At 42.6% G+C, this 25,476-nt stretch overlaps 1 protein-coding gene across 7 annotated transcripts in view; it reads right to left on the reverse strand.

The window, feature by feature from the left end:
* Window positions 1–25,476, reverse strand: part of CEMIP2 (cell migration inducing hyaluronidase 2) — an 83,805-nt gene that overhangs the window by 48,950 nt on the left and 9,379 nt on the right. For 6 of the 7 annotated variants that reach the window (XR_010407812.1, XM_064579754.1, XM_064579756.1 and 3 more), the window contains exons 2-5: window positions 15,812–16,154; window positions 10,818–10,958; window positions 9,472–10,033; window positions 4,526–4,695 (exon numbers count right to left, since the gene is read on the reverse strand). Coding sequence is in view for 6 of the 7 variants with exons in the window: in XM_064579754.1 (XP_064435824.1) it covers window positions 4,526–4,695; window positions 9,472–10,033; window positions 10,818–10,958; window positions 15,812–16,142 (1,204 nt within the window). In the remaining variant the exon portion in view is untranslated. The remainder of the gene's footprint in view (window positions 1–4,525; window positions 4,696–9,471; window positions 10,034–10,817; window positions 10,959–15,811; window positions 16,155–25,476) is intronic. The other variant, XM_064579757.1, reaches the window with a different exon arrangement.

The following is a 25,476-nucleotide window of genomic DNA, read 5'->3' on the forward strand; positions in this document are numbered from 1 at the left end:
TACCAGCGCTAACTATGTGCCTGTCATTCTGCATGTACTGATGATAAAAAGATGAACATGGCAGCCCTGACCTCCAGGGTAGAGAGCCCCATGTTCCCCTAACCACGATGGTATAGGAAATGTCCCACTATTCTTCTTGATCCCCAATCTCTCGCTGTACTTCAACTCAGTGCTAAAACTATATTACTGCTTCCAAGCAGTCCTGAAATGTAGTAAGAACATATCACACATAAGTAGACGCCGCCAAACACGGAATAGGTATGTAATAAATACTCAGTGCTTCAATGTGATCCAAACACAGGATGAGAGAGAGAACATTAGCACACACATAATCTTAAGAATAAAAGTCTGGGGGCGCCTGGGTGGCTCAGTTGGTTAGGCGACTGCCTTCGGCTCAGGTCATGATCCTGGAGTCCCGGGATCGAGTCCCACATCAGGCTCCCTGCTCGGCGGGGAGTCTGCTTCTCCCTCTGACCCTACCCCTCTCATGTACTCTATCTCTCTCTCATTCTCGCTCTCTCACATAAATAAATAAATAAATCTTAAAAAAAAAAAAAGGAATAAAAGTCTGCCTTCGGCAATCTCTCATTTCTGGGTCTTTGTTCATACTTAATTCTTTAGCTACAATGTACTTCCACTCTTAATCCACCAACCAAGATACCATCCCCATCTTATAAAGGTCAGGCAAAAATTTTTTTTTTAAGTAATCTCCCCGCAATGTGGGGCTCGAACTCACAATCCTGAGATCAAGAGCCACATGCTCTACTAACTGAGCCAGCCAGGCCCCCCAAGATCAGGCAAACCTTTAAAGACTTCCCCAATATCCTTGCTGGAAGCAACCTCCTTCTCCAGTATTCTCATTCTAGTGTTCCCTCTGGTATTATTCATACCTGTCCAACGGGAGACTAGCTCACTTCCTTGGAAGGTGCATTCATGAAGGCAGCAGAGTACATCCACCTGTATATTTGCTCCTCTATTTCGTCATGCAAACTCACAGATGTCTGCTGAAGGGATGAGCATTCCCACTATGATCTGCAATGTCACCCAGAGACCACAGGATAGTGTCCCTAACTCCACCCCTTCCCTGTAATAACACCAACTCTGCATTCTATGTGACCCAGGGACTACTAATCACTGATCTCTCCCAATGCCTTCTTTTGAAACTCGAAGTTGGTTCCCAATTAGGCAGACAAAAACTGCAAAGTTGATCCAACATCTCCTTCATTTACTCTTTTATGTGCAACCAAGTATAGAAGCATTTCCTGCTTCTAAAACATCCGTGATAGAATCTGTCACAAACCAAAGCTGACTTAATGCAACTGTATACACAATAGATAGAAGCTACTTCGTAAGCTCGATGGAGAAGAGAAAACACCATATCTTGGGCGCCTGGGTGGCTCAGTTGGTTAAGCGACTGCCTTCGGCTCAGGTCATGATCCTGGAGTCCCTGGATCGAGTCCCGCATCGGGCTTCCTGCTCGGCAGGGAGTCTTCTTCATCCTCTGACCCTATCCCCTCTCAGGTGTTCTCTCTCTCAAATAAATAAATAAAATCTTTAAAAAAAAAACACCGCATCTCAAAGGTATCTGGTGCCCTGTATCTGTACTTACAACCATCCTTCCAATTAACTGCACACTGCTCTGGGGTGACTTTAAGATTCCGACACTAAGGGTCAATGGCAGGAGCGAAGAAACACATTGACTCAAGTGAGGGAACCCAGAAAGGGAAATTCGGGCAAGGCACAAGGAAAGTCGCAAATAACCCTGACAATCCTGAGCCAACTCTCCTGATAAAACCTAACCTGAGCAAGTCGTGGATTCTGTTCCTTCAGATGCCAACCTACCATACGTTTGTTTTCACAAAGGACCAAAACAAAAGTACTGGGGGGGGGGGGGGGGGGGAAGTAAAGTAGCTTTTTTTTTTTTTTTTACATATTTCTTGCATCCAGATACTAAAGCCTATGATGGGATTTGGTCTAAATAATAAGATTAACAATAATGGCTCTAATAACAACAGCTAATAGTTGCTGGGACTTCACAGGCATAATAAATTTTTTTAAGCACAAAAATAACCAAGAACCCCTAGCAGCAATGACAATCGTTGCCCAGATTTTCAGATTTTACCAAAAAAAAAAAAAAAATCTAAAAAACATTAATTTTTTTCACAGAATTTTTCAAAAACTGCTTTTTAAAGAAGACGACTGCTAGATACATCAGGTTCAATGCCAAAGACCATTAGAATTTGTTTCTGTTTAAAAAAGAATTCAGATGGTTAGAGCGGGAAGATCTGTGTTACTCACTAGGTCCTCACTTTTTCCTAGCTTCAGAAGAAAATCCTGCCTAAGATTTCCTCCCATTAACACTAGCGAATTGGAAATACGAAAGCAAGTAAGCTCACCCTCCTTGCTTCCTGGAGAGATTCTCCATCTCTTCCAGAAAGTAAGAGTCATTGAGAACATGGGACCCAATATCCTACGATAGCTAGAGTGGACCCTCTTCCAGAAATGAGTAGTCACTGGTAATGTAGAAATGAAAACAAAATTTTCCACGGAGGAAATGTTGATTGAGGTTCGTCAGTAATTATCCTCTACATGAACTTTTACTGGAAGCAATTCCACTAACCTCTTCATGCAGGACCAAATTCTTGCTAAGAAATGTTTCTCGTCCACCTATGCTTTTTGCCAGAGGCAACCATGATGGGTAGAAAGCAGTGGTCTTGGAGGCAGAAAGCAGAGCTTCCTCGTCCATAGTAAGTACCATCTCCTCAGCCCAAACCCAGAAGGCTGCTTAGAAGCAACATGTGAAAGTCTCTGTTACATGCGAGGAACTCTATTTACCTGTTTTTGTTTTTTTTTTTTAAGATTTTATTAATTTATTTGAGAGAGAGTGAGTGAGCACGAGCTGGGTGAGGGGCAGAGGGAGCAGACTCCCCGCCGAGCAGGGAACCCGACGAGGGGCTCGATCCTGGAACTCCGGGACCATGACCTGAGCCGAAGGCAGCCGCCCAACCAACTGAGCCACCCAGGCGCCCCTACCTGTTTATTTTAAAGCAAAAGATTTTGTCTCTTTAATTACAGTGGTACAAAATACACCATTATAACCCAAGTCATGTTTGGATCATCAATAAAATAGCTAACACCGGGACGCCTGAGCGGCTCAATTGGTTAAGCAACTGCCTTAGGCTCAGGTCATGATCCTGGAGTCCCGGGATCGAGTCCCGCATCGGGCTCCCTGCTCGGTGGGGAGTCTGCTTCTCCCTCTGACCCTCCCCTATCTCATGCTTGCTCTCTCATTCTCTCTCTCTCAAATAAATAAATAAAATCTTAAAAAAAAAAAAATAGCTAACACCCAGTGCTTCCTAGGCACACTGTGTGAAAAACTTCGTATTATTCCCCCTGGATACCCACAACAGCCTTATGTGGTAGTTTCTCTCATCATGCCCATTTTTCAGATGAGGAAACTGAGGGTTAGGAAGTTAAAGTCACACGCCCACCCACCATCACATAGTAAGTGAAAGAGCTGGGCTCTCTGTCTCCAGAAATCCATCTTAGTAAACAGTGCTACCCTGCTGCTCAAAACCGAGGTATGAGCCCTAAAATCAACCCTTCTGGGTAATAAGGCACTTCTCAGTTACTCATTTCACAGTAATTTTGGTATAATTTTTGCTTGCAAAAGAAAGGTAGTGGGCAAGCACAGACAGGAGGCTGCCAATCCATACCTGGCGCCAAAAAATCTGGCAGCAAAGTAGGTGAGTAAACATCCGTAAAGAAACAAGTCAGGGCTACCCTAAACACCCAGTACTGGGCATTATTTGAACAAATTATGGTTCCTCTAAAAGGTGAATGAGAATAAAAATTATGTTGGAAAAAAAAAAGTTAAAGACCTAAAATATTATTTAAAGCGAGGGAAACAAGTCAAAACAAAATGAGCACTAGGGGAGAAAACACATAGAAGATAAAAAATGACTAGATTATTTGCACAAAAACAATTCTCTCTGAATGATAGGGTTAGAGCTTAATTTTTACTTTGTACTTTTCTGTGCTTTCCAATTCGTTTAGACGATAAATGCATTAGCTGGATCATCAAGGAAAAACTGCTGAGAAAACGAGAGGTTTGTTTGTACAGCATGTGTGCAAAAGTAATACTTACTACATGTCTACATAAAGAGAAGATCCAAAGTACAAGAGCATATTCATACAAGGCAGCTCACCCTGTCACATCTAGGTTGGTTCAAAGGGTATCAAATCCAGGAAACAAATCCATCTCTAATAGTTAACCACACTTTAGGACTCGAGAATCAAGAACAAAGTCCAGTTGGGAGTGACCAAACTAGAAAAGAGCATTCTCCAATCCAGCAAGAACTCTTTGAGTTGAAAGGATCAACTGTAGGAGGGAAACTATAGGTTTCACCTTCAACCAGTTGAGAAGTCGAATGAGATTGTCCTTTGAATACAATACCACCCAAAGAAACCAGGCTTCCACAGTACTTACCAATGTCTTACAAGGGTCTAAACCGTACTTGCTCACCTTCAATCCATTCACTGTAAGCTATCACGGTGAATTTCTGACCATCCACAGTATAAAATTCTCTTTGGGCAAGAGCCTTCCCTCCGCTGCTATGATTTTCATAGTTTCTCACAGACTCATTGCAAGAAATACTTCCTCCATCGATGACACCAACCAAAGCCCACGCTTGCCTAGAAGGGAAAAGAGCATGTGCCTTATTTGTCATGGTACCAGCTCAGATCCTTGACACAGATGTTGTGTCAGGTGCTGCTTAATCTTGTATTTCATTTTTATCAATCCTGCTATCTCTTTTTCCATGACGCTGCAAGTCCAAACCTTGACTAAAGTCACCGACGTCACAGAAGGAAATGCATCTGGATTTTAAATCCTTGTTTGTTTAGCTCTGTAAGAGGTGAAACACCGATGGTTGGGACTAAAATGAATCACTGTCTCCCTTCCTCAATACACACCCCTATTATTCACCCATCATTCTGGCCACAAACCCATTTATTTCCCTGGTTTTAAAATGAGTATGGCATGCACCCCAATGTTTAGAGCAGCATTATCAACAATAGCCAAAATATGGAAAGAGCCCAGACGTCCACCAACTGATGAATGAATAAAGAAGATGTGGTGTATATATACAATGGAATGTTACTCAGTCATAAAAAAGAATAAAATCTTGCCATTTGCGAAGACACGGATGGAGCTAGAGTTTATTATGCTAAGAGAAATAAGTCAGTCACAGAAAGACAAATACCGTATGATTTCACTCATGTGGAATTTAAGAAACAAAACAGATGAACATAGGGGAAGGGGGAAAAAAAAGAGAGAGAGAGGGAAGCAGACCAGATGGGATTCTTATATATAGCGAACAAACTGACAGTTACCAGAGGGGAGGTGGGCTGGGGGCTGGATGAAACAGGTGATAGGGATTAAGGAATGCACCTGTCGTGATGAGCACGGGGTGATGTATGGAAGTGTTCAATCACTAGATTGTACACCCGAAACTAATATTACACTGTAGGTTAACTAACTGGAAATCTAAATAAAAACTTTTAAAAGAGAGAAAAGAAAAAATTAAAAAATAAAATGAGTATCACCTGCTCTCTTTTGAGTTCTCAGCAATGTTCTCAAATCTGGCTGCATCATAGAATGACATGGGGAGCTTTAGGAAGCCATCCACACTCAGACCCAGCCCAGACTGACGCCATCATCATTTCTCCAGGTGGGGCATGGCATTAGTATATTTTCAAAGCTCCCCAGACGATTTGAATATGCAGCCACACTTGAGAACCACGGAGTTAGAGAGTGGTTCTCACTTTGGTCAAATCAGATTTGATTTGGGGACCCACCCGCTGATTGCCTGAGGTGAGGCCAGAGCATGCGCATTTCTAACAAACACCCAGGTGACGCTGATGCTCCTGGTCTGGGGACCACACTGAGAACCCCTGAGTTAGAGGTCAGAGGTGAGAGCATCAAACACCTGGGGGCCCTCCCCTTCAGAGATTCTTATGTAAAAATTTCTAAGGGGGCCCTGGGCATGGGATTTAAAAAAAAATCTCAGGAGTGCAAAGCTGAGAACCACTGGGTTACTGGTTTCTTAATAATTTTAAATCAAAGTTGTATAATCACTATCCAACAGATTGAAAATTTTGCATGTCATGTATCTATTTGTTAAAAAACAACTGTGTTTGAAAATGCCCCTGGGGCGCCTGGGTGGCTCAGTCGTTAGGCGTCTACCTTTGGCTCCCTTTGGCTCGGGTCGTGATCCCATGGTCCTGGGATCGAGCCCCGCATCGGGCTCCCTGCTGGGCGGGAAGCCTGCTTCTCCCTCTCCCACTCCCCCTGCTTGTGTTCCCTCTCTTGCTGTGTCTCTCTGTCATATAAATAAATAAAATCTTTAAAAAAAAAAAAAAAGAAAGAAAATGCCCCCGAATTTCATTTTATTTCTGTAATAAACATCCCAGGGACTTGCTCAAACTTGTGGCCAAACTAAAAAAAGAACAAAGACAAAAAGCCAAAAAAAAATTTGCCCTAAGATTCCTGGTTTAAGAGGCGCCTGGGTGGCTCAGTCATTAAGCGTCTGCCTTCGGCTCAGGTCATGATCCCAGGGTCCTGGGATCGAGCCCCACATCGGGCTCCCTGCTCAGCGGGGAGTCTACTTCTCCCTCTCCCACTCCCCCTGCTTGTGTTCCCTCTCTCGCTGTGTCTCTCTCTGTCAAATAAATAAATAAAATCTTAAAAAAAAAAAAAAAAAAAGATTCCTGGTTTAAAACCTGGAAAAAAATATCAATTTCCTACTCTAGAGGGATATATATATATATATATATATATATATATATATATATATATATATATACACACACATACATATATATATGCCAAATGTAATCTATGCCAGACAGATGGCTGGATATTCAGATAAAAGTTAACCAAAGCATGCCTATATCCTTATAAATTCCACACCTGCCCCTGCGTGGATTAGCTACTCTTCAGCTGACTACGCTTTATAGCTCTCTTTATACTCCCTGATACAGCACAAAGAATCAAATGCCAAATGTCTCAATTTATTATCTCCTATGTGAGAGGAAAGGAGAAGAAATAGCAGAGCCTTCCTTTATTTACCAGAGCTGCCTCAGCAACTATAAAACAATGTTCTATTCTCCTGACATTATCTCCAAAACACTCCTACTTCCCTCCTCTACTTGAGGAAAATTTCACCACACAGAACAGTATCTTCAAAGGCGGGTGTTTATGTACATTGGAGATAAGGTCAAAGCAATGGAACATTGGCAAAGGATCACAACTCAAATTCCTCTGTCAAATCAGCAGCATTATTTTCAAGGGAATTTGGAAACCAGGAGGAAAGGAACCCAAAAAAGCCAAACAAAATATTCACTGCTGATGATCACGCAAATCCAGGAAAATAATGGAGTAAACAGACAAAAGTTGTCATCCTGGCATATACTGGATAATGAAACGGAGAGATCGTGTTTCCACTCCTAGGTCTATAAATTACAGAACTATGGACACATGGGTTTTAAGAGATGGATAAAAGAACATTTGGAGAAAGCCTTTTTTTTTTTTTAAAGATTTTATTTATTTATTTGACAGAGAGAGACACAGCGAGAGAGGGAACACAAGCAGGGGGAGCGGGAGAGGGAGAAGCAGGCTTCCCGCTGAGCAGGGAGCCCGATGCGGGGCTCCATCCCAGGACCCTGGGATCACAACCTGAGCTGACGGCAGACGCTTAAACGACTGAGCCACCCAGGCGCCCCATGGAGAAGCCCTTTTTATAACAGAGGTCCGAACTGGACGGGATGTCCAGCAGTGCGTACCCTGGGGAAGTCACACAATAGAAAATGAACAAACAGCAATGAAAACAAACCAGCACCGCACATACCCGTTATGTTATGTATATATAACTCAGTTAACACAGAGTTGAGCAAAGAAGCCAGATGCAAAATAGGATATACTGTCTGCTCGCATTGACACGACGTCCAGAAACAGGCAAACCTAAACTTTTCGCGATCTCCACAAATTCCAGTGAGTGGTTATCTTTGCTGAGCAGAGGGAGTGATCAGTGAAACAGAGGGGACACAGCCAGGGGGCTTCCGGGCCACTGGCAATAATGATCTATGTCTTCACCTGGAGGGTGACTATCCAGGTGTCACGTTGTGATTAAGTCATTAGACCCTGCATTCTTGTTTTTAGCACTTTTCTGCGTGTGTATTATATTTAATCCTGAAATTTTTAAGAACCCACCTCCGAGGTTTGCCACCTGCTATTCCCTGTCTAGAGAGCCCTGCTTCTCCGACTGCCTACAGAGCATGCTCCTAAACTCCCCTCAGGTTTCTCACCTTTGGGAAGCCTCCACAGATTCCCCAAGCCGATCTGGGGGCTCCCTCTACCTGCACTCCCATTCCAGCCTATAAGCAAGGGTCTCACTGTACGCTCCCGTCTATTTAGGTGTGTTTATCCACCGGATTAAACAAGGGCTCCGAGGTAGTGTTCTTTCATCTCAGCACCTAGGGGTAACCCAGCACTCAGCACCTCCTCAATATCCCTGGGGTGAAGAAAAGGCATTTTGAGAATATTACACTTTTCTTCATTAATTTTGTCTTCTTAACTTTCTCTAGAATTTCCACAGATACTGTTCCATTCCAACAATCAACGGAAGGAAAATAACAACTAGATCCATCAACCATCCGAGGAAAAAAATAACTAGACCCTTTCAATATGTGAGTTTTTTAAGTCCTCTTCCTTTTCACGGCAGACTCATTCCCTGGCTTTACGAAGAACAGTAAGCAGAATTCAAACTTCTCTTTTCTGAATTACATGTTGAGCCGGCTACTTCCCCCAGCCTCAGGGCTGGATGAGGAAATCCTGGTGAGCTACAGGAGGGGGGCCCAGGCTCCAGCAGCGGGGGCGGCAAAGACTCTGTGCCCATGAACTTGCTAGCCCTCCAGTCTCTTGCTTTCCTCACCTGCGCCCAGGCTCCATAGACCTGCCCCAATCAAACAAGCAGACGCAAATCAGCAGGCAGAGGACTCCAAAAAAGGAAAACAACACTGGGCACGTGCCCCTCCCTCAGGCTTTCCCCCCCGCAACTTTTATACCTCCGTGCAGAATCAAGTAGCCTGCGTTTCATTCGGTTTGCCCAAGGTGATGAAAGAGGGAAAGAAACTGCCCTGCAGCTGCCCATTTCTCAGTAGCACATTTCTGTTCTTCACTTTTCAAAGCCCGACACTCCGGTTCACAGAGTGCTTCATCAACCGAAGCCAAGAGAAGAGCGTTTTGTAACCAGCATCCCGCGCCCCCCAGACCCATGTTTCAGAGCAAGAGTGGCCATATTCTGACACCCGAAGCCAGGCTGTGGCGTGTCCTGTCCCTTTCTGCAGCCCCTGTCATACAGACACAGACTCCAACACGGAGCTGGGAAGGAAGGTAAAAGGTCTGCCCACCTGTAGCCCAGTCCTTGGATCAGCTTACTTCCCAATCGGTCCTGGATCATTTGTATGGTTCCTTGTAAGAGGCTCTTGGCTGCCGAATCTCCGACCGCTATGGCGACAATCCGGCCTGGATCCTGTATTCTCAGAAATTCCTGCAGTCGTCTACTCTCATTGTGGTATTCATGAGTATCAAACCTCGCACTTTCCAGAATTTTGGCCGTGTCTTGGTCAATGATCCTCACGTTGAGGCCCCTAGAAAAGTCCTTTTCAAAGGCGTAGGACCCAAAGGTCAAGCCTGAGGAATGCAGAGTTCTCGCCAACAACGTCCACGAGACCTTCTGTGCCCCGTGTATCTCCAGTGTCCCACCAGCTTCCACACCAATAAATTTCTTGCCAAATGTTGGCATACTTTCACCTTCATCTGACTTGCCATACAAGGCCATTGTCGCTTTGGATTTATAGCGGCATTTTTCTGCTCCAATATGAAGCGCCCCACCATCCTTGATCAGGATGTAACGAGTCCTCAAAGTAATATTTCTGGATCCATCTTTATCATCGCCAAATACAAGCAATCCTGCAAGGAACAACACTAGTATCAGCCAACTTCCAAAACATCTCTCTGGGACATAGAGAAACAGAGTTTACCTTAAGTGGGGGTGAGGAAGAAAAGACTTCTGCAGTTAAGTTGGGGAAAAAATTTATTAAGAGTCTGCTTAGAAAATTAAGCCTGTTTTCAAAATAGTAAAGGCAGAAATGGAGAGTTCATGTCTCAGCATGCTAGAAATGCCCAGGGGCATGAATTTCAACCCATTCCACCTTAGGGCTAATTATTTTTAGAAAAATATCTAAGAGCCTCCAAATCATTTTTACATATGTTAACCCATGTTAATTCTCTCATCACTCTCCGTAGCTGTAACAAAGATTTAGCTATGAGAGATCACCTTCTGGAACTGTTTCCTATCAATCCGAGGTCTTGACTTGAGTGATCTTTTTTTTTTTTTTTAAGATTTTATTTATTTAAGAGAGAGCATGAGAAGGGGGAGGGTCAGAGGGAGAAGCAGACTCCCTGCCGAGCAGGGAGCCTGATGCGGGACTCGATCCCGGGTCTCCAGGATCATGACCTGAGCCGAAGACAGTCGCTTAACCAACTGAGCCACCCAGGCGCCCGACTTGAGTGATTTCTAAGGTCCTCTTAGCTCTTGAATTCTATGGTTCTACCTTAGGAACTTCTCATGCCCCATGGCTAGACCAACACCACATTCTAAAGGCTAAGAACAGTTTTCTACATACAGAACATCAAATGCCCCCCACAGCAATGAGCAGCCTTGCAGCCCCCACAGGCAGGAACCATTCCTCACCTCCATCCTGAATGACTATAGAATTCACCGTGGCATCCGAGGTCAGACGGAACATATCTCCCTCCTTGATAACAACTTGCTTTGCAGAATCCTGTCCTGGATCCCAGTTCCTGAGACGTGGGTTCTGATCTGGGCAATTCTCTATAAAAAAAAAAATGCAACATCAGTATCGCATCAATGCAACAAAATGCAAGAATGCCTTTAGCCAGATCCAAGTACTACCCTCATTTTTTGCAATCTGCACGGGATGGGCAGACCTGTTTTAAGTCCCTGCCATAAGGATGGAAATCCCATCCCATTCCACCTAGCAGATATATCCAATCCTTTACTTCAACGCATAAAAAAGGTTGCCCTACACAACTAAGTTGCTACCATCTAGTTCGGGTCTAACTCCACAAGGAAAACACAGAGTTCCCCTGAATCATCTACTCTGGAAATAAATTAACAGCAAGAGGCAAAACTGTGATTTGCCTTTGGACCCACACTAGGAAGCAGTTTTAGAAAACAAAATATATTCACAACATACTAGTAAATTAAAAATGGGAACTGCTAAGTAATAGGTATGTCAGGTCTTCCCAGGTTCCTTCCTTTTTGCACAGTAGGTTGAAAGAAGCATCTCTATCATTCCACAGACCGCAGCTGATAAATACCAGCTGATAAATACCAGCTATCTGCAGATAAGCACGCTTTCCCAGTGAAACTGGAAGAGGCAAATGGCCCAAGGCATGACTTCTCATTTTCAGAGATGAGGAAACTACAGACCAGAGAAGCCAAATCCAAGATTACTCAGCAAGCTGAGTGACATGCAAGTTCCCCCTTAAGAAATGAGGTTTACTGGACATGTCGCGTTCCTTTACTAGAATTAGGATTTGCCCCTTGAACAGAGGAGGATGGAAACATAAAAGTATTCTGCATTGCCACAGCTATTTAATGCATGAGACCTTTAGTTGCTGCTATAATTGCAGGGGAGGGCAGGAATCACACGGGTTTCGATCAACTCCTGACCAAGTATTTACAGAGGATCCATTTGCTCACTTTATACTAGATACTGTAAAATTTATAAAGCACAGGATGAACTCACAGCCTGCAGAGTTTATACTAGAGCTTGGGAGAGAAGCCACCAGCTAGACAATAATTAAACACTGAAGAATGTGGTAGTCGTGTGATGCGCAAATGAGCTCAGAGAAAGGAGGGGTGGGCTGAAGCACCTGAGACAGTTTCAACGGAACAGGACCCTCGACCTGGACCCTCAAAGGGCGGGTAGTACTTAAATAAGAGGAGCATGGGGGCGCCTGGGTGGCTCAGTAGGTTAAACATCCGACTCTTGATTTCGGTTCGGGTCGTGATCTCAGGATCGTGAGATGGAGCCCTGTGTCAAGCTCCATGCTGGGGCGTGGAGCTTGCTTAAGATTCCCTCTCTCTCTCTCCCCTGCTCTGCGCCTCCACAGGCTCCCTCTCCAAAAATTTAAAAAAAAAAAAAAAAAAAGGGCGCCTGGGTGGCTCAGATGGTTAAGCGTCTGCCTTCGGCTCAGGTCATGATCCCAGGGTCCTGGGATCAAGACCCGCATCAGGCTCCCTGCTCAGCGGGGAGCCTGCTTCTCCCTCTGCCTCTCTCTCTGTCTCTTATGAATAAATAAAAAATCTTTATAAATAAATAAATAAAAAGAAAGAAAGAAAGAAAGGAGCATGAAGGTGAGAGATGCAAGTACCCCTCGCTACCCAAGTCCATTGGTTGCTCAGTTAGAAGGGCAAGGTGCAGCCCATATTTAAACTCAGCCAAGGTAGGGATAGGCAAGGTGTGCTTGGGAATCATATGAAGGTGGAAGGTACACGTTGGGAAATCATAGGAGGAAAAGTAGAGAGGCTGAGTGCAGCACCAAGATATTAATTTTTATGGAAAGAAAATTCTGATTCCTCATTTTGAATTGTGTAACCCTTAATGCAAACATCTCATTTCTAAGCACTCGTGTTGCCCTAGGCTCATGCTCTCTCTTTGAGGTGACATTAACTACTGCAGTTAAAATCAGCCTCACTGGTTAAGTCCTTGGCAATTATCTCATGTAATTTTTCTCAAAGCAGTTTCATAATCACCGACATTTAATTCAGATAAATCAATGATCGTTACTATTAGACTAGAAATAATCCTTAAATGTTTCTTTCCGTTGAAGAAACAAGAAATCTCTTAAATGTGTTCTGACTTACTACTAAGGATTTCTTAAACTTCTCTTCAACCTCCCTCTCTTCCCATAAAACATCGAGCTAGAACTCTCCATGATGTTACATCACAAGCAAATGTATGCCCCATATAACAAGCACTATATACCCAGCTACTGAGAAGGAAATCCAGTCTTTTGACATGAAGAGCCTACCAAATGGTTATATAATTTCTCTTGGTTTTTGTTTTGTTGTTGTTGTTTTGTTGTTTTGTTTTTTTTAGAGAGGAAAAGAGAGAATCTTAAGCAAGCTCCATGCCCAGTGCAGAGCCCCATGCTGGGCTCAATCTCACAACCCTGAGATCATGACCTGAGCTGAAATCAAGAGTCAGACGCTTAATTGACTGAGCCACCCAAGTGCCCCAATTCCTCTTGTTTTTAATTATTTCCCAGGAGAGCATGCTTCCTTAGGAACCATCACCAAAAACTCTCGTCTATTTCCTTCCAGTAAAGTACACTTAATGAGGAAATCCATGGTCTGCAGAAAGCGCGGACAAATAGCTCGACAGCCCCGCCTTCCCGGCTGCCCACTGTTAAGCTGCGGGTTCATTATTAAAATTATGTAACAGCAATAACCAAAGTGAGGCTGACCCCGAAGGATGTCAGCATACCACGTATTTCTACCAAAGTTCTACACTTATACTGCCAAAATGTGAAACTACAGAACGTTGATTCAAAGGAACCACATCAGTGATTCACGGTCTTAGACGGAAAATGAAAACATCAATTAAAGCCACAGATTTCAGCTCTGATCTTCCCCCCAGATCTGGCATCTCTTTACTGCAGATTACTTGTGAAGAATGACTCAACTGCAGCAAACTTCGTTATTTTGCTGGAGAAAAGGGAAGAGAAAATCAATTTGAGGAGCCAACAGAAAGCAGTGTGACAAATTCATTCCGTGGTTGACTGGCCTGGTCAACAAAGATGTTGATATGAACATTTCTTACTTCAGGTCTATTTTCTTAGAAGCATTGACACAATCTCCCCCAGGACTTCAAAGTCTATAAAACCGCTAAAGCACTCATGGAAACTAAATAAAATAGTATTTGTAAGTCTTGCAAATAATAACATGCTTCTCAGATGTTGTATCCATTTAAGGAGGCATCTAATTTGACAAAAATCTGTCCTAGATAGTAAAAGGAAAAAAAACTGCAGACAAAAATGATGCCCCAGTCCAGGTTGTTATGGTCCACTTCTCCTTCAACAGCCCTGAGCAATCTGATTTTCAGCCTGGTAGATGGGACTCTATCCTGAGCCCATTCTTTATTGATACTAGATTGAGACTGACAATGAATTTCTTCAAAACCATTTGAAGTACTGATATATTACCAACTTGCAAAGCAAAGGCCATTTAAGAAATAAAAACGTGCCCACAAGATATTTAATTATGAAGTAATAAGGGATTTTTAGATAAATGTATCAGACCTTAAAGCTCCTAATGGATGTTTTCCTTTTAGGATACACACTGTTCCTCAAAAATACTTGAAACTTCTCTTTTAGAACTGTCTCCTAGCCAGTTTCAAGCCACAGAACACAGATCTTAGTATTTTCACTCATTTAAAAATAAAATCAAATGGGGCGCCTGGGTGGCTCAGTTGGTTAAGCGACTGCCTTCGGCTCAGGTCATGATCCTGGAGTCCCGGGATCGAGTCCCGCATCGGGCTCCCTGCTCGGCGGGGAGCCTGCTTCTCCCTCTGACCCTCCTCCCTCTCATGCTGTCTCTCATTCTCTCTCTCTCAAATAAATAAATAAAATCTTTAAAAAATAAATAAATAAATAAAATAAATAAAATCAAATGTAGTTTTATCACTACATTTAGTAAATTTTTTTAATATATATATATATATTTTTAATTTTATTTTAAGTAGGCTCCACCCCAACATGGGGCTCGAACACACAACCATGAAATCAAGTCACACACTCTACGGAATAAGCCAGCCAGGTGCCCCTACATTCAGTAATTTTTATCACTAAAAACTTTTGGCAGTCAGAAAATCATACCTACCACAAAGGATGAAATTATGCTACCTCAAGAATTAGGTAAAGATTCTTAAAATGGGGGGCGCCTGGGTGGCTCAGTTGGTTAAGCGACTGCCTTCAGCTCAGGTCGTGATCCTGGAGTCCCGGGATTGAGTCCCGCATCGGGCTCCCTGCTCAGCAAGGAGTCTGCTTCTCCCTCTGACCCTCACCCCTCTCGTGCTCTCTCTCTATCTCATTCTCTCTCAAATAAATAAATAAAATCTTTAAAAAAAGAAAAAAAAAAGATTCTTAAAATGGGGGCGCCTGGGTGGCTCAGTGGGTTAAGCGTCTGCCTTCAGCTCAGGTCATGATCCCAGGGTCCTGGGATCGAGCCCTGCATTGGGCTCCCTGCTCAGCGGGAAGCCTGCTTCTCCCTCTCCCACTCCCCCTGCTTGTGTTCCCTCTCTCGCTGTGTCTCTCTCTGTCAAATAAATAAATAAAATCTTTAAAAAAAAAAAAAAGATTCTTAAAATGAACATTTTGAGAAGAAATGCTCCAAAAACATCTTGAGCACTGGGACAAAATAGCAAAATGGAAGGAAGAGCAATCCTTCGGCTGTATCATTTCCAGTGGATTCCTTTAACATTTGCTTTAATAAGCAGGTAGGCCTTCTATTCTCTACATATGAATTAGCTAGAGCCAAGTTAAGATAACACAAGCTTTTCTTTTTAATTCTATTCTCCTATTTCCTCCCCTCCTCCTTCTCCTAGAACATGTGCTCTGTACACGTGCGTGCCCACACGTGCGTACACACGCACTTACCATCTGGAGCGTATTTTGAGGAGATCCCTAAAATGACCGCGAGTGCAACAAAAAATGAGAAACTAGTGAAAGCAAAGCAAATGAAGGTATTTTTGTGCCTCTTCTGCTTCTGTCTTTCCCTCTGGGCTTGCTGCTCTTCAGGGGAGAAAGCAAAGGTGGCCCGGGCTTCCTGTCTGATGGAGGTCAGTTTGGCTGAAGCTTGGCTCTTTGGAGGAGGAGGGGGCCGCAGGGGCACAACCTTCCCTGGCACGTAGCCAGACGAGCGATGGCTGCTTCCATTCTGAGGCTGGAGGAAAGCAGGGGAGTGTCCCCTGGAATCAGTGGCATGCATGATAAACTGTCACTGCGAAAAGAAAAAAAATTAAGGTTCAGAAATGTGAGAATTGGGGCGCCTGGGTGGCTCAGTCGTTTAAGCGTCTGCCTTTGGCTCAGCTCATGATCTCAGAGTCCTGGGATCGAGCCCTACATCGGGCTCCCTGCTCCGCGGGAAGCCTGCTTCTCCCTCTCCCACTCCCCCTGCTTATATTCCCTCTCTTGCTGTGCCTCTCTCCATCAAATAAATAAATAAATAAAAACTAAAAAAAAAAAAGAAATGTGAGAATTGTAATGGCTTTTTTTTTTTTAAAGATTTATTTATTGGAGAGCGTGCGCACGTGAGCGACCAGGGAAGGGACAGAGGGAGAGAGAGAGAATCCTCAAGCAGACTCCTTGCTGAGTGCAGAGCCTGACGTGGGGCTCGATCCCAGGACCCTGAGCTCACGACCTGGGCCGAAGCCAAGAGTTGGCCGCTCAACCGACCACGCCACCCAGGCACCCCTGTAATGGCTTTACGAAGTGTTTTTTATTGTGATCAAATCACGTCGCGTGAAACTGACAACTTAAGCCATTTTTAAAGTGCACAATCTGGTGACATTCAGTACCTTCACAATTTTGCACAACCATCACCACCAACCATCTCCAGGACATTTTTATCATCCCAAAGAGAAACTCTGTAGCCATTATGCAAGAATTCCCCATTCCTCCCTTCCCCCCAGTCCCTGGTAACCACTGTAACGACTCTGAAAATACCAAGTCAGCTCACACCCCTGACAGAGTCACTGTCTTCTAATGTCACTGCTTCTTGAGCCTGGCTGCACATCTGAATCACCCACTAACATTAAAGTCCCGTGCCACACCCCAAACAATGAAGTCAGGATCCAAGCATCTCTATCTTTTAAATGCCCCCCACAAAGCCAGTCTAACGAGCACCTTGGTTGAGAGTCACTCTAAGGCAACCGTTCTCAATTTGCATTGTGCCTAAGAATCACCAGGGGTATTTGTGATTTCCAGCTCAATTGGCGAATGGATTTTATATCTTTAACACATACCCTGGTGAGACACTGAAGCAAGTGGTCACACTTTTTGAGTATCATGACTCTAAGCTCTTCCAGCCGAAGTTAAAGTCCATGCATCTTACGAAGACCATAAGTTCCAATAGACAAGCTTTCACGTTTAGGTGTTCAATTTCCCTGCTAGATTTTTCTTTTTTCTTTTTTTAATTTATAGATTTTTTTTTTAAGATCTTTATTTATTTATTTGACAGAGAGAGAGAGAGACAGCGAGAGAGGGAACACAAACAGGGGGAGTGGGAGAGGGAGAAGCAGGCTTCCCGCAGAGCAGGGAGCCCGACGTGGGGCTCGATCCCAGGACTCTGGGATCATGACCTGAGCAGAAGGCAGAAGCTTAACGACTGAGCCACCGAGGCGCCCCTCCCTGCTAGATTTTTCTTTTGGTGAAGCAACTTAAGCATTCGTACCTGTGTTATCCCTTACCTATAGACTATGAACTCATTTAGTGAAGAAACCTAAAGTCTACATTCTCTGGTTAAAAAAGAGACAACAGGCCCAAAATGGAGTCCCTTGTGCTAAAGCCATGTCACCAAACCAAGACTTAACATCTAACCTACTTGTGGTTTCAGACTCTCTCAGGAACGTAACCTTTAACCAGTCTGAAGTTACCTGGTCAGCACTAGTAAGATAATCTGCTTGACAGACCCCTGCCTTCCCCCAAAGGAAGGTGACCTCGCCTGAAACAATCCACTCTTTGCTAGAAACTTCTTTTTCTGCCCCCTGCCTCCCATTTTGTAAAGCTCCTTGGAGACCCTTTCTATCTGCTAACATAAGATGCTGCCTGATCCATGAATCATTAAGTAAAGCCAATTAGATCTTCAAATTCACTCAACTGAATGCTGTTTTTTAACAATCTCTTTAAATCTTCAAATTTTGTTTAAAAAATAGGCATTCAAATATTATGGTTAGAATAATTTAAAAAAAAACCTAACTCAGAATCCTTACTGCCAGGCACTGTTCTAAACCTCTCACGTATATTACTCATCTAATACATTTAATACAACAAATCTCCGTAGCTCCCATGGCCCCCATTGTACACATGAGAAAAACTGAGGCCTACAAAGGTTAATTAGCAAGTATATGGGTAAACCAGGACTCAAACCCAGGGCACTAGAGTTCAGGCTCTTAACCGTTATACTAATGTGTCTTTCAGAACAATTGAGAGGCGATAATGTCAAAGAAATCAGTTTTCTGATTTGCAAGGGTGTAACTAGAATGAGTTGAGTCTGAAAGAGCACATTAATATTTTCAAGAATTCTTCATGCAGAAGTTCACTACAAATGATTCTTATCTAAGAGAAGCTGACACATAAACCAAGGTCCTTTTTATTCTTTAGCGTAAGCACCTGTTAAGTTTCTGAATGAAAGAGTAAGTTTTGAATGCAACCCTATTCTGTTACTTTGCAAAGTCAAAGAAAGAATGCAAGGAAACAAGAAATGCTATGCTTTTATCATGTTCTTATTGCAAGGACTGTGGGTGAATAAGATGTGTTCAATGGCTTCGGAAACATGGTGTTCAACCTCTTTCCTTACTTCCCTTCCTTAATAAGTAGAGCATCTCAGAGTCACCTGATTTCATTCAGTACCCTTGTGATTAATCCCCTCATCTTCTGCCAAAACAATGAATAAGATCCAAGTCACAGGGGTACCCCCAAATTGCTCTAAACTACAGCAAATCCATGAAACACAAAATGTGGTCATTAGAAAAGCCATTAATAAGCATTCCCAGGAACCAAACGATCTGGAAATTAATGGGGACAGAAAGGGAATCTAATCAGGAATTGATGCGGATTTTACATGGGGCAAAGAACATTCTCAGAGTCAGTGTGTCTGTCAAAAACACTTGGTTAGTGGGGTTTGATTTCTGAACAAAAGTAATTATTTAGATGAAGCTTAAGCTCCGTGACAAAGGGAAGAGAACACGATTCAAGGTGCTATTGAAGAAACTGCTGCATGTGCCAAACAGCAGAACGAAATAATGGAGACATCCTGCTGGAACAAATGAGAGAGTATAACAAAGACCCCTTTATGATCCTCTATTAACAAAGACAGGATGAAACTAGATATTCTTGAGTGCCAGGCTCACCAGGGTGGGAGGGGAAGCAGGACTATGATCTGCTCTGAAAGGGAGTGGGAAGCTTTTGTTCGAGGCTGCAATCATCTGATACTTCATTGTTTCAGGGTGAGAAAGGTTGTTATTACTTAACAGGCTGGAGGGCCCTTTTGTGGGCAATGATGTGTCTCCAGATGTACCCACAATATAATACCAGGCAATAAGAGGCTAAATGAAGCCGCCAACCCACTGGGAATAATTTGTGTCTTCACATTCACAAAACGATATCCTAACGTGGAAAACTCTGATGGTGTCTGCCACAAATTAAAATGGTCAATAAATGAAAAATAACTGTGGCTCTGTTTTCCCCATAACTCTTTTGTAAAACTAAATATATATATATTTTTTAATTTTTATTTTTTTTTTGAGTAAACTCTACACCCAACATGAGGCTTGAGCTCATGACTCCCCGAGATCAAGAGTGGCTTGCTCTGCCAGCCAGGCACCCCAAAACTAAATACATTTATGTTCATATATTCTGAGCCCATTAGCTCCACTTTACTGGAAAACATGTAAATGCATAAGCGACAGATACAAACATTCTTTTCCTAAAAAGTAAACACACTGTTAAAACCATCTTAAAAAATTACAACCAGGGACACCTGGTTGGTCCAGTCAGAAGAACGTGCAACGCTTGACCTCGGGGTCATGAGTTCAAGCTCCATGTTGGGTGTAGAGATTACTTAAATAAACAAATAAATAAACATTTAAAACATTACAACTAAAAAAATCATTTTATGCAGACTTCTCTTTCAATTTATCATCATTTTTTAAAGATACAAGATACAAATACACTGCTTTAGAATTTCACTTTACATTTATGAGTTTACTTTAGGAGTAGGATTATGAATCAATTACTTAAAAATATGATTGCTAGTTATAGATTTCAATTCTTTGTGGGAAGAATTGACATTTCACTCATTCAATAAGCAATTGTGAGCTCTCCTGCAGTCACTAGAGAATTGTGGTAAGCACCATGGAGGATAGACAAAAGATTTGCAGATTTCTATCCCTAAGAAATACAATTCCTAAATTCAATTTTAATGACTTGCTTGAAGGCAGAGTGGAATTGACCAAGGAAATACAGTTGACCCTTGAACTAAGGGGCGGTTAGGGGCACTGATCCCCATCTCCCCCACCAAGCAGTCAAAAATCCATGAATAACTTTTGACTCTCCAAAAATTTAACTACTAATAGCTTACTGTTGACCGGAAGCCTTATGGATGACATAAAACAGTGGATTACCACACATTTCGTATGTTATATGTATCATATACTGTATTCTTACAATAAATGAAGCTAGAGAAAAGAAAATGCTATTAAGAAAACACATTTACAGCTTGGATTAGTGTGAGTTTAGGGTTCTGAGAACAAAGAGGCACCTTAACAGAAGAAAACATGAAGAGTTCCCTCCAGCTCTCAAGACTTCAAGGTGAGTCTGAGCGGTCATTTTAAACTTTTTATGACAGAGCAATGTTTTTACTCAATACACTAATAAATTTGCTCATATTACATGCCATTTTTAAGAGGGCTGTCTCCCTCGTGTAAAGAACACAGTACTCTATGGAAGGAACACGTTCGTATTTTATGATGTATTAGAAGAACTAGTACAGCGTGAGCTAAATCCCTAAACACTGACAGATAATCCAAAACGGGGCAAAACCAAGTCATTCGAGTTTGGAAATGCACCCCATGAGGGTTTTGAAGCAGAACTTTTGGCATTTGAAAGTATTCCCTCGGGGCGCCTGGGTGGCTCAGTTGGTTAAGCGACTGCCTTCGGGTCAGGTCATGATCCTGGAGTCCCTGGATCGAGTCCCGCATCGGGCTCCCTGCTCGGCAGGGAGCCTGCTTCTGCCTCTGACCCTCCCCCCTCTCATGTGCTCTCTCTCTCTCATTCTCTCTCTCAAATAAATAAATAAAATCTTTAAAAAAAAAAAAAAAGTATTCCCTCATATGTATTTACTGGATGGTAAAAAGTGGTAGCCCGAAAGGCTTAGTAATAATTAACTAAGAAGTAAAATCATTAAGTAAATAAGTAAATATCATCTGTCATATTTCATGCTATCATAGAAATAAATATCATGCCATTAAAGATCTTCACAGGGAATTTAGGCAAAGATTTAAAGTAGGTAATACAAGAAATTACTAAGAACATGAAACTATATCATGCAAATGCTGAAAAAGGGGAAGCATTCAAAATCTACTACTTTTGTCAAAAAAAACTCACAAAAAAATCTTTAAAACTTGCTATTATTTTATTTATTTTTTTAAGGATTTTATTTATTTATTTGTCAGAGAGAGAGGGAACACAAGCAGGGGGAGTGGGAGAGGGAGAAGCAGGCTCTCCGCTGAGCAGGGAGCCCGAGGCGGGGCTCGATCCCAGGACCCTGGGATCATGACCTGAACCGAAGGCAGACACTTAACGACGGAGCCACCCAGGCGCCCCAAAAATTTGCTATTATTTTAAATAAAATTCTTCTGTTGGATAAAAAAGAGTGTACAACCTCAAACAGTAACTCAAGGTGGGAGGAGTCTGCATTTGGCAAGAGCACTCAATTACAAGAAGTAATCACAGAAAATAATTTATTTTGGAATTTCAGTAACATTAAAGGAGATCACGTTGGTGAGAGTTTCTTGCGCCTATAAAAAAAAAAAAAAAAAAGAGCATGGGTGCCTGGGTGGCTCAGTTGGTTGAGCGACTGCCTTCGGCTCAGGTCAGGATCCTGGAGTCCCGGGATCGAGTCCCGCATCGGGCTCCCTGCTCGGCGGGGAGTCTGCTTCTCCCTCTGACCCTCCTCCCTCTCATGCTCTCTGTATCTCATTCTCTCTCTCAAATAAATAAATAAAATCTTTAAAAAAAAAAAAAAAGAGCATGATTTTAAGAAAAGTGATATATTCTCTTTTAAAGTCGTCAAACACCGTGCTATCCCATCCACGAAGCCCTGTCATCTCAGGATTCTACAAGAAGTTCCCTGGCTGTTCTTCCCTGCACTCTGTCTAAAACTCTTGGTCAGATGGCTCAGCTGGTAGAGCCTGTAACTCTTGACCTGGAGTTCAAGCCCCACGTTGAGTGTAGAGATTACTAAAAAAAAAAATTTTAAATAAAACTCTAGTTGGATCATCTTGCTTTCTGCCTTATGTTTCAGTTAACATGTGGACTTGTCCATCCATCCCCTGCAGTTGACTATAAGCTTCTTGAGAACAGGGACTAGTCTTACTTATCTTAGGATTCTCACAGGACCTTCCACATCGTAGGTCCTCACTAGGTGCGTGTTGAACTTAGATCACTCTAGCTCTATAAACCACACACACAGATTGGAATTTCCCACTCAATCTTTCCTTGACATCCTTGAGGCTCTGGGAAATTTGTCTCATCCATCTGGATCTGTTGCCCTGATTTGGGAAAAACTGAGAACATTTACTACTTGAAGCAGAAAAGCCAAAGCATTAATTTTTACAAAACGCAATCCTAGTGTGCAATCTAGCAGGTGACTAAAGGTATTATTACCAACTGCAAACAGGCATTGTAAAGATAAAGAGTGGCAAACTAGACAAGCTCAGCCTTTCACAAGATTTTTTAATACTTGTAGCAAAACAGTAGGAAATGCAGTAGGCACACAGGAAAAAGGAAAGTGTTCCATTCCACTTCGTATTGTCATGCTGACAGCCAGTAAGGGCTGCGATCTGGGGCACCTGGCTGGCTCAGTCGGTAGAGCGACTCTTGATCAGTGGGTCGTGAGTTCAAGCCCCACTTTGGGCACAGAGCTTACTTTGAAAACAATGCTGTGATCAAAGGGAAAGTCTTCTCAATACAGACATAGCAGTAATTCAAACTCAATAAGTGCTCTTTAAAAGGACTGAGTTTTCAAGTTCTTCCTACTGCTGAGATGCTAACATAGAAGACAAACGGCCTACTATACGTGCTTATCATTCACAGGGTGGTTGAGGACGCTTGCCCTCGAAGCTGTATATTCAGTCTCCCAAATCCCCCAGCCTCTCCAACCCAGTGGAGAGGGGTTCTCACAGCCCACTGCCATGCCATGGGTATCAACCCCATCATATCCAACACCTAATGAAAATGCACTACTTTTGACCCATTTTAAGTCTTTGAAACCCTACCTACACTTGTCATGAGAACTGATTTTTGACTGGAAAATCCAGGCTTACAGGGACAATCAAGAAGCTGGCATGATCTCAAGTTTACTCTTCTTCGATGAAACGCATAATTTTTGAAACAGTATCCAGTCTAAAGATCAATTCTGCAAGTTACAGTCGAGTTTAGGGAACAACTGGCCAAAGTCTGGCTGAGGAAACTTCCTTTTATTAAGATCCTGGTAGGTCTTTACCACACACCCACTGGTATGCTCTCAGTCACAACAAAATGTAACACATGCCAGGAACAAGAGGTGTTCGTGAATTATCCTGAAAACAAATGACAGATGTTTGTAATTATTAGTAATTATGACCTAATTAAAATTTTAACCAGCTCTTAATGGTCTTGAACTTCCAATTAATGGTTCCAACTTCCAATCTCCCGTTTTTAGGAGGAAGATAACATCAAGGAATCAGGTTTAGGGGCGCCTGGGTGGCTCAGTTGGTTAAGCGACTGCCTTCGGCTCAGGTCATGATCCTGGAGTCCCGGGATCGAGTCCCGCATCGGGCTCCCTGCTCGGCGGGGGGTCTGCTTCTCCCTCTGACCCTCTTCCCTCTTGCGCTCTCTGTCTCTCATTCTCTCTCTCTCAAATAAATAAATAAAATCTTAAAAAAAAAAAAAGGAATCAGGTTTAGGGTGTTGGGGGACGGCAGCAGGGTGTTTCTTTAGTTTTGCTGTAGATTCAGAGTATGTCTATAGTTGATAAACAGTGAGCTCAACACTTTAATCATATAAAGCTGTTGTGTAAGAAATAAGCTTAGCAGGGGTGCCAGGGTGGTTCAGTCGTTAAGCGTCTGCCTTCGGCTCAGGTCATGATCTCAGGGTCCTGGGATCGAGCCCCGCATCAGGCTCCCTGCTCCACAGGAAGCCTGCTTCTCCCTCTCCCACTCCCCCTGCTTGTGTTCCCTCTCTCGCTGTGTCTCTCTCTGTCAAATAAATAAACAAAATCTTTAAAAAAAAGAAAAAAAGAAAGAAGCTTACCAAAACTGACTTTTAGGCCCTTTAGTTTCTCAAAACATCAAATAAATACTTAAGTGTGATCAGTATTTTCATGAAGATTATGTATTTAAATACATATTATACAGATTTTTCAAAAACAATGGCTGAAAAGTTTCTGGGGGAACATCCTTCTACACATAGTTTAGAGGAATATATTTTATTGCATATCCTATTCCCAGAGCATGCAGGATAACATATATTTTTAAACAACAATCCCTGCAACAGAATTCAATAGAAATGCTAGGTCTGTACTTACAGCTCTTTGGGAGAAAACAGACAGATGGTGGAGGAAAATTAAGTTCAGTTTCATTCAGAGAACAGCTTGGTTTGTGCAAGTATACACCCAAAGTATCCAATCCCCTGAGACCTCCAAACAGAACAGTGCTCTCAGACAAGACATACTCTCCATCATTACCTTGTACGGGTAGGCCTTTTGTCTTTTCTTTCAACTCTCCAAACCAAGAGGAGTCACTATCACTTGCAATTGCCTGACATGGTCCCAAGAAATAAGACATTTGTCATGGTTAGTTTATTTACATTCATTCTGGGTCACTTTTACTAAGCTGATTGTGCCCGGGGCCAATGTTGCAGAGACAGAGGGGAAACTCCAACCCTCCATTAAAAACCTCTCCCTATGCAGGGGAAGGATACGGGGCTGAGAAATGTTCATTTTTATTCCCTACCTTCTTTTTCCACTTGGTCAATTTAGACACGTATGATGAATGATACTCCCCACAGTTGAGCTACTATTATATATAAACACCAATACACCCAGACCTGAAGTCTAGCACCATGGATCATTGTTCACATTACCTCCTCCCTCAAAAGGAAACCACTCTCCCAATACATACTAACTCCGTTAAAATATAATACAGAGAAATGACAAGGAATTTTTCAAACCTATAATCTCCTAAAAAGGCTAAATTGACTAGAAATTATTTTTTGTCACTAAGCATTTGAGTCAGAAAAAGTATTATTGAAAGCCAGAAGACATTTGTTTTTTCCTGCTTAGC

This window comes from Mirounga angustirostris, unplaced genomic scaffold (assembly GCF_029215605.1).
Source record: "Mirounga angustirostris isolate CCGP_5_RB_7025 unplaced genomic scaffold, mMirAng1.0.hap1 SCAF_15, whole genome shotgun sequence".
Classification (NCBI taxonomy): Eukaryota; Metazoa; Chordata; class Mammalia; order Carnivora; family Phocidae; genus Mirounga; species Mirounga angustirostris.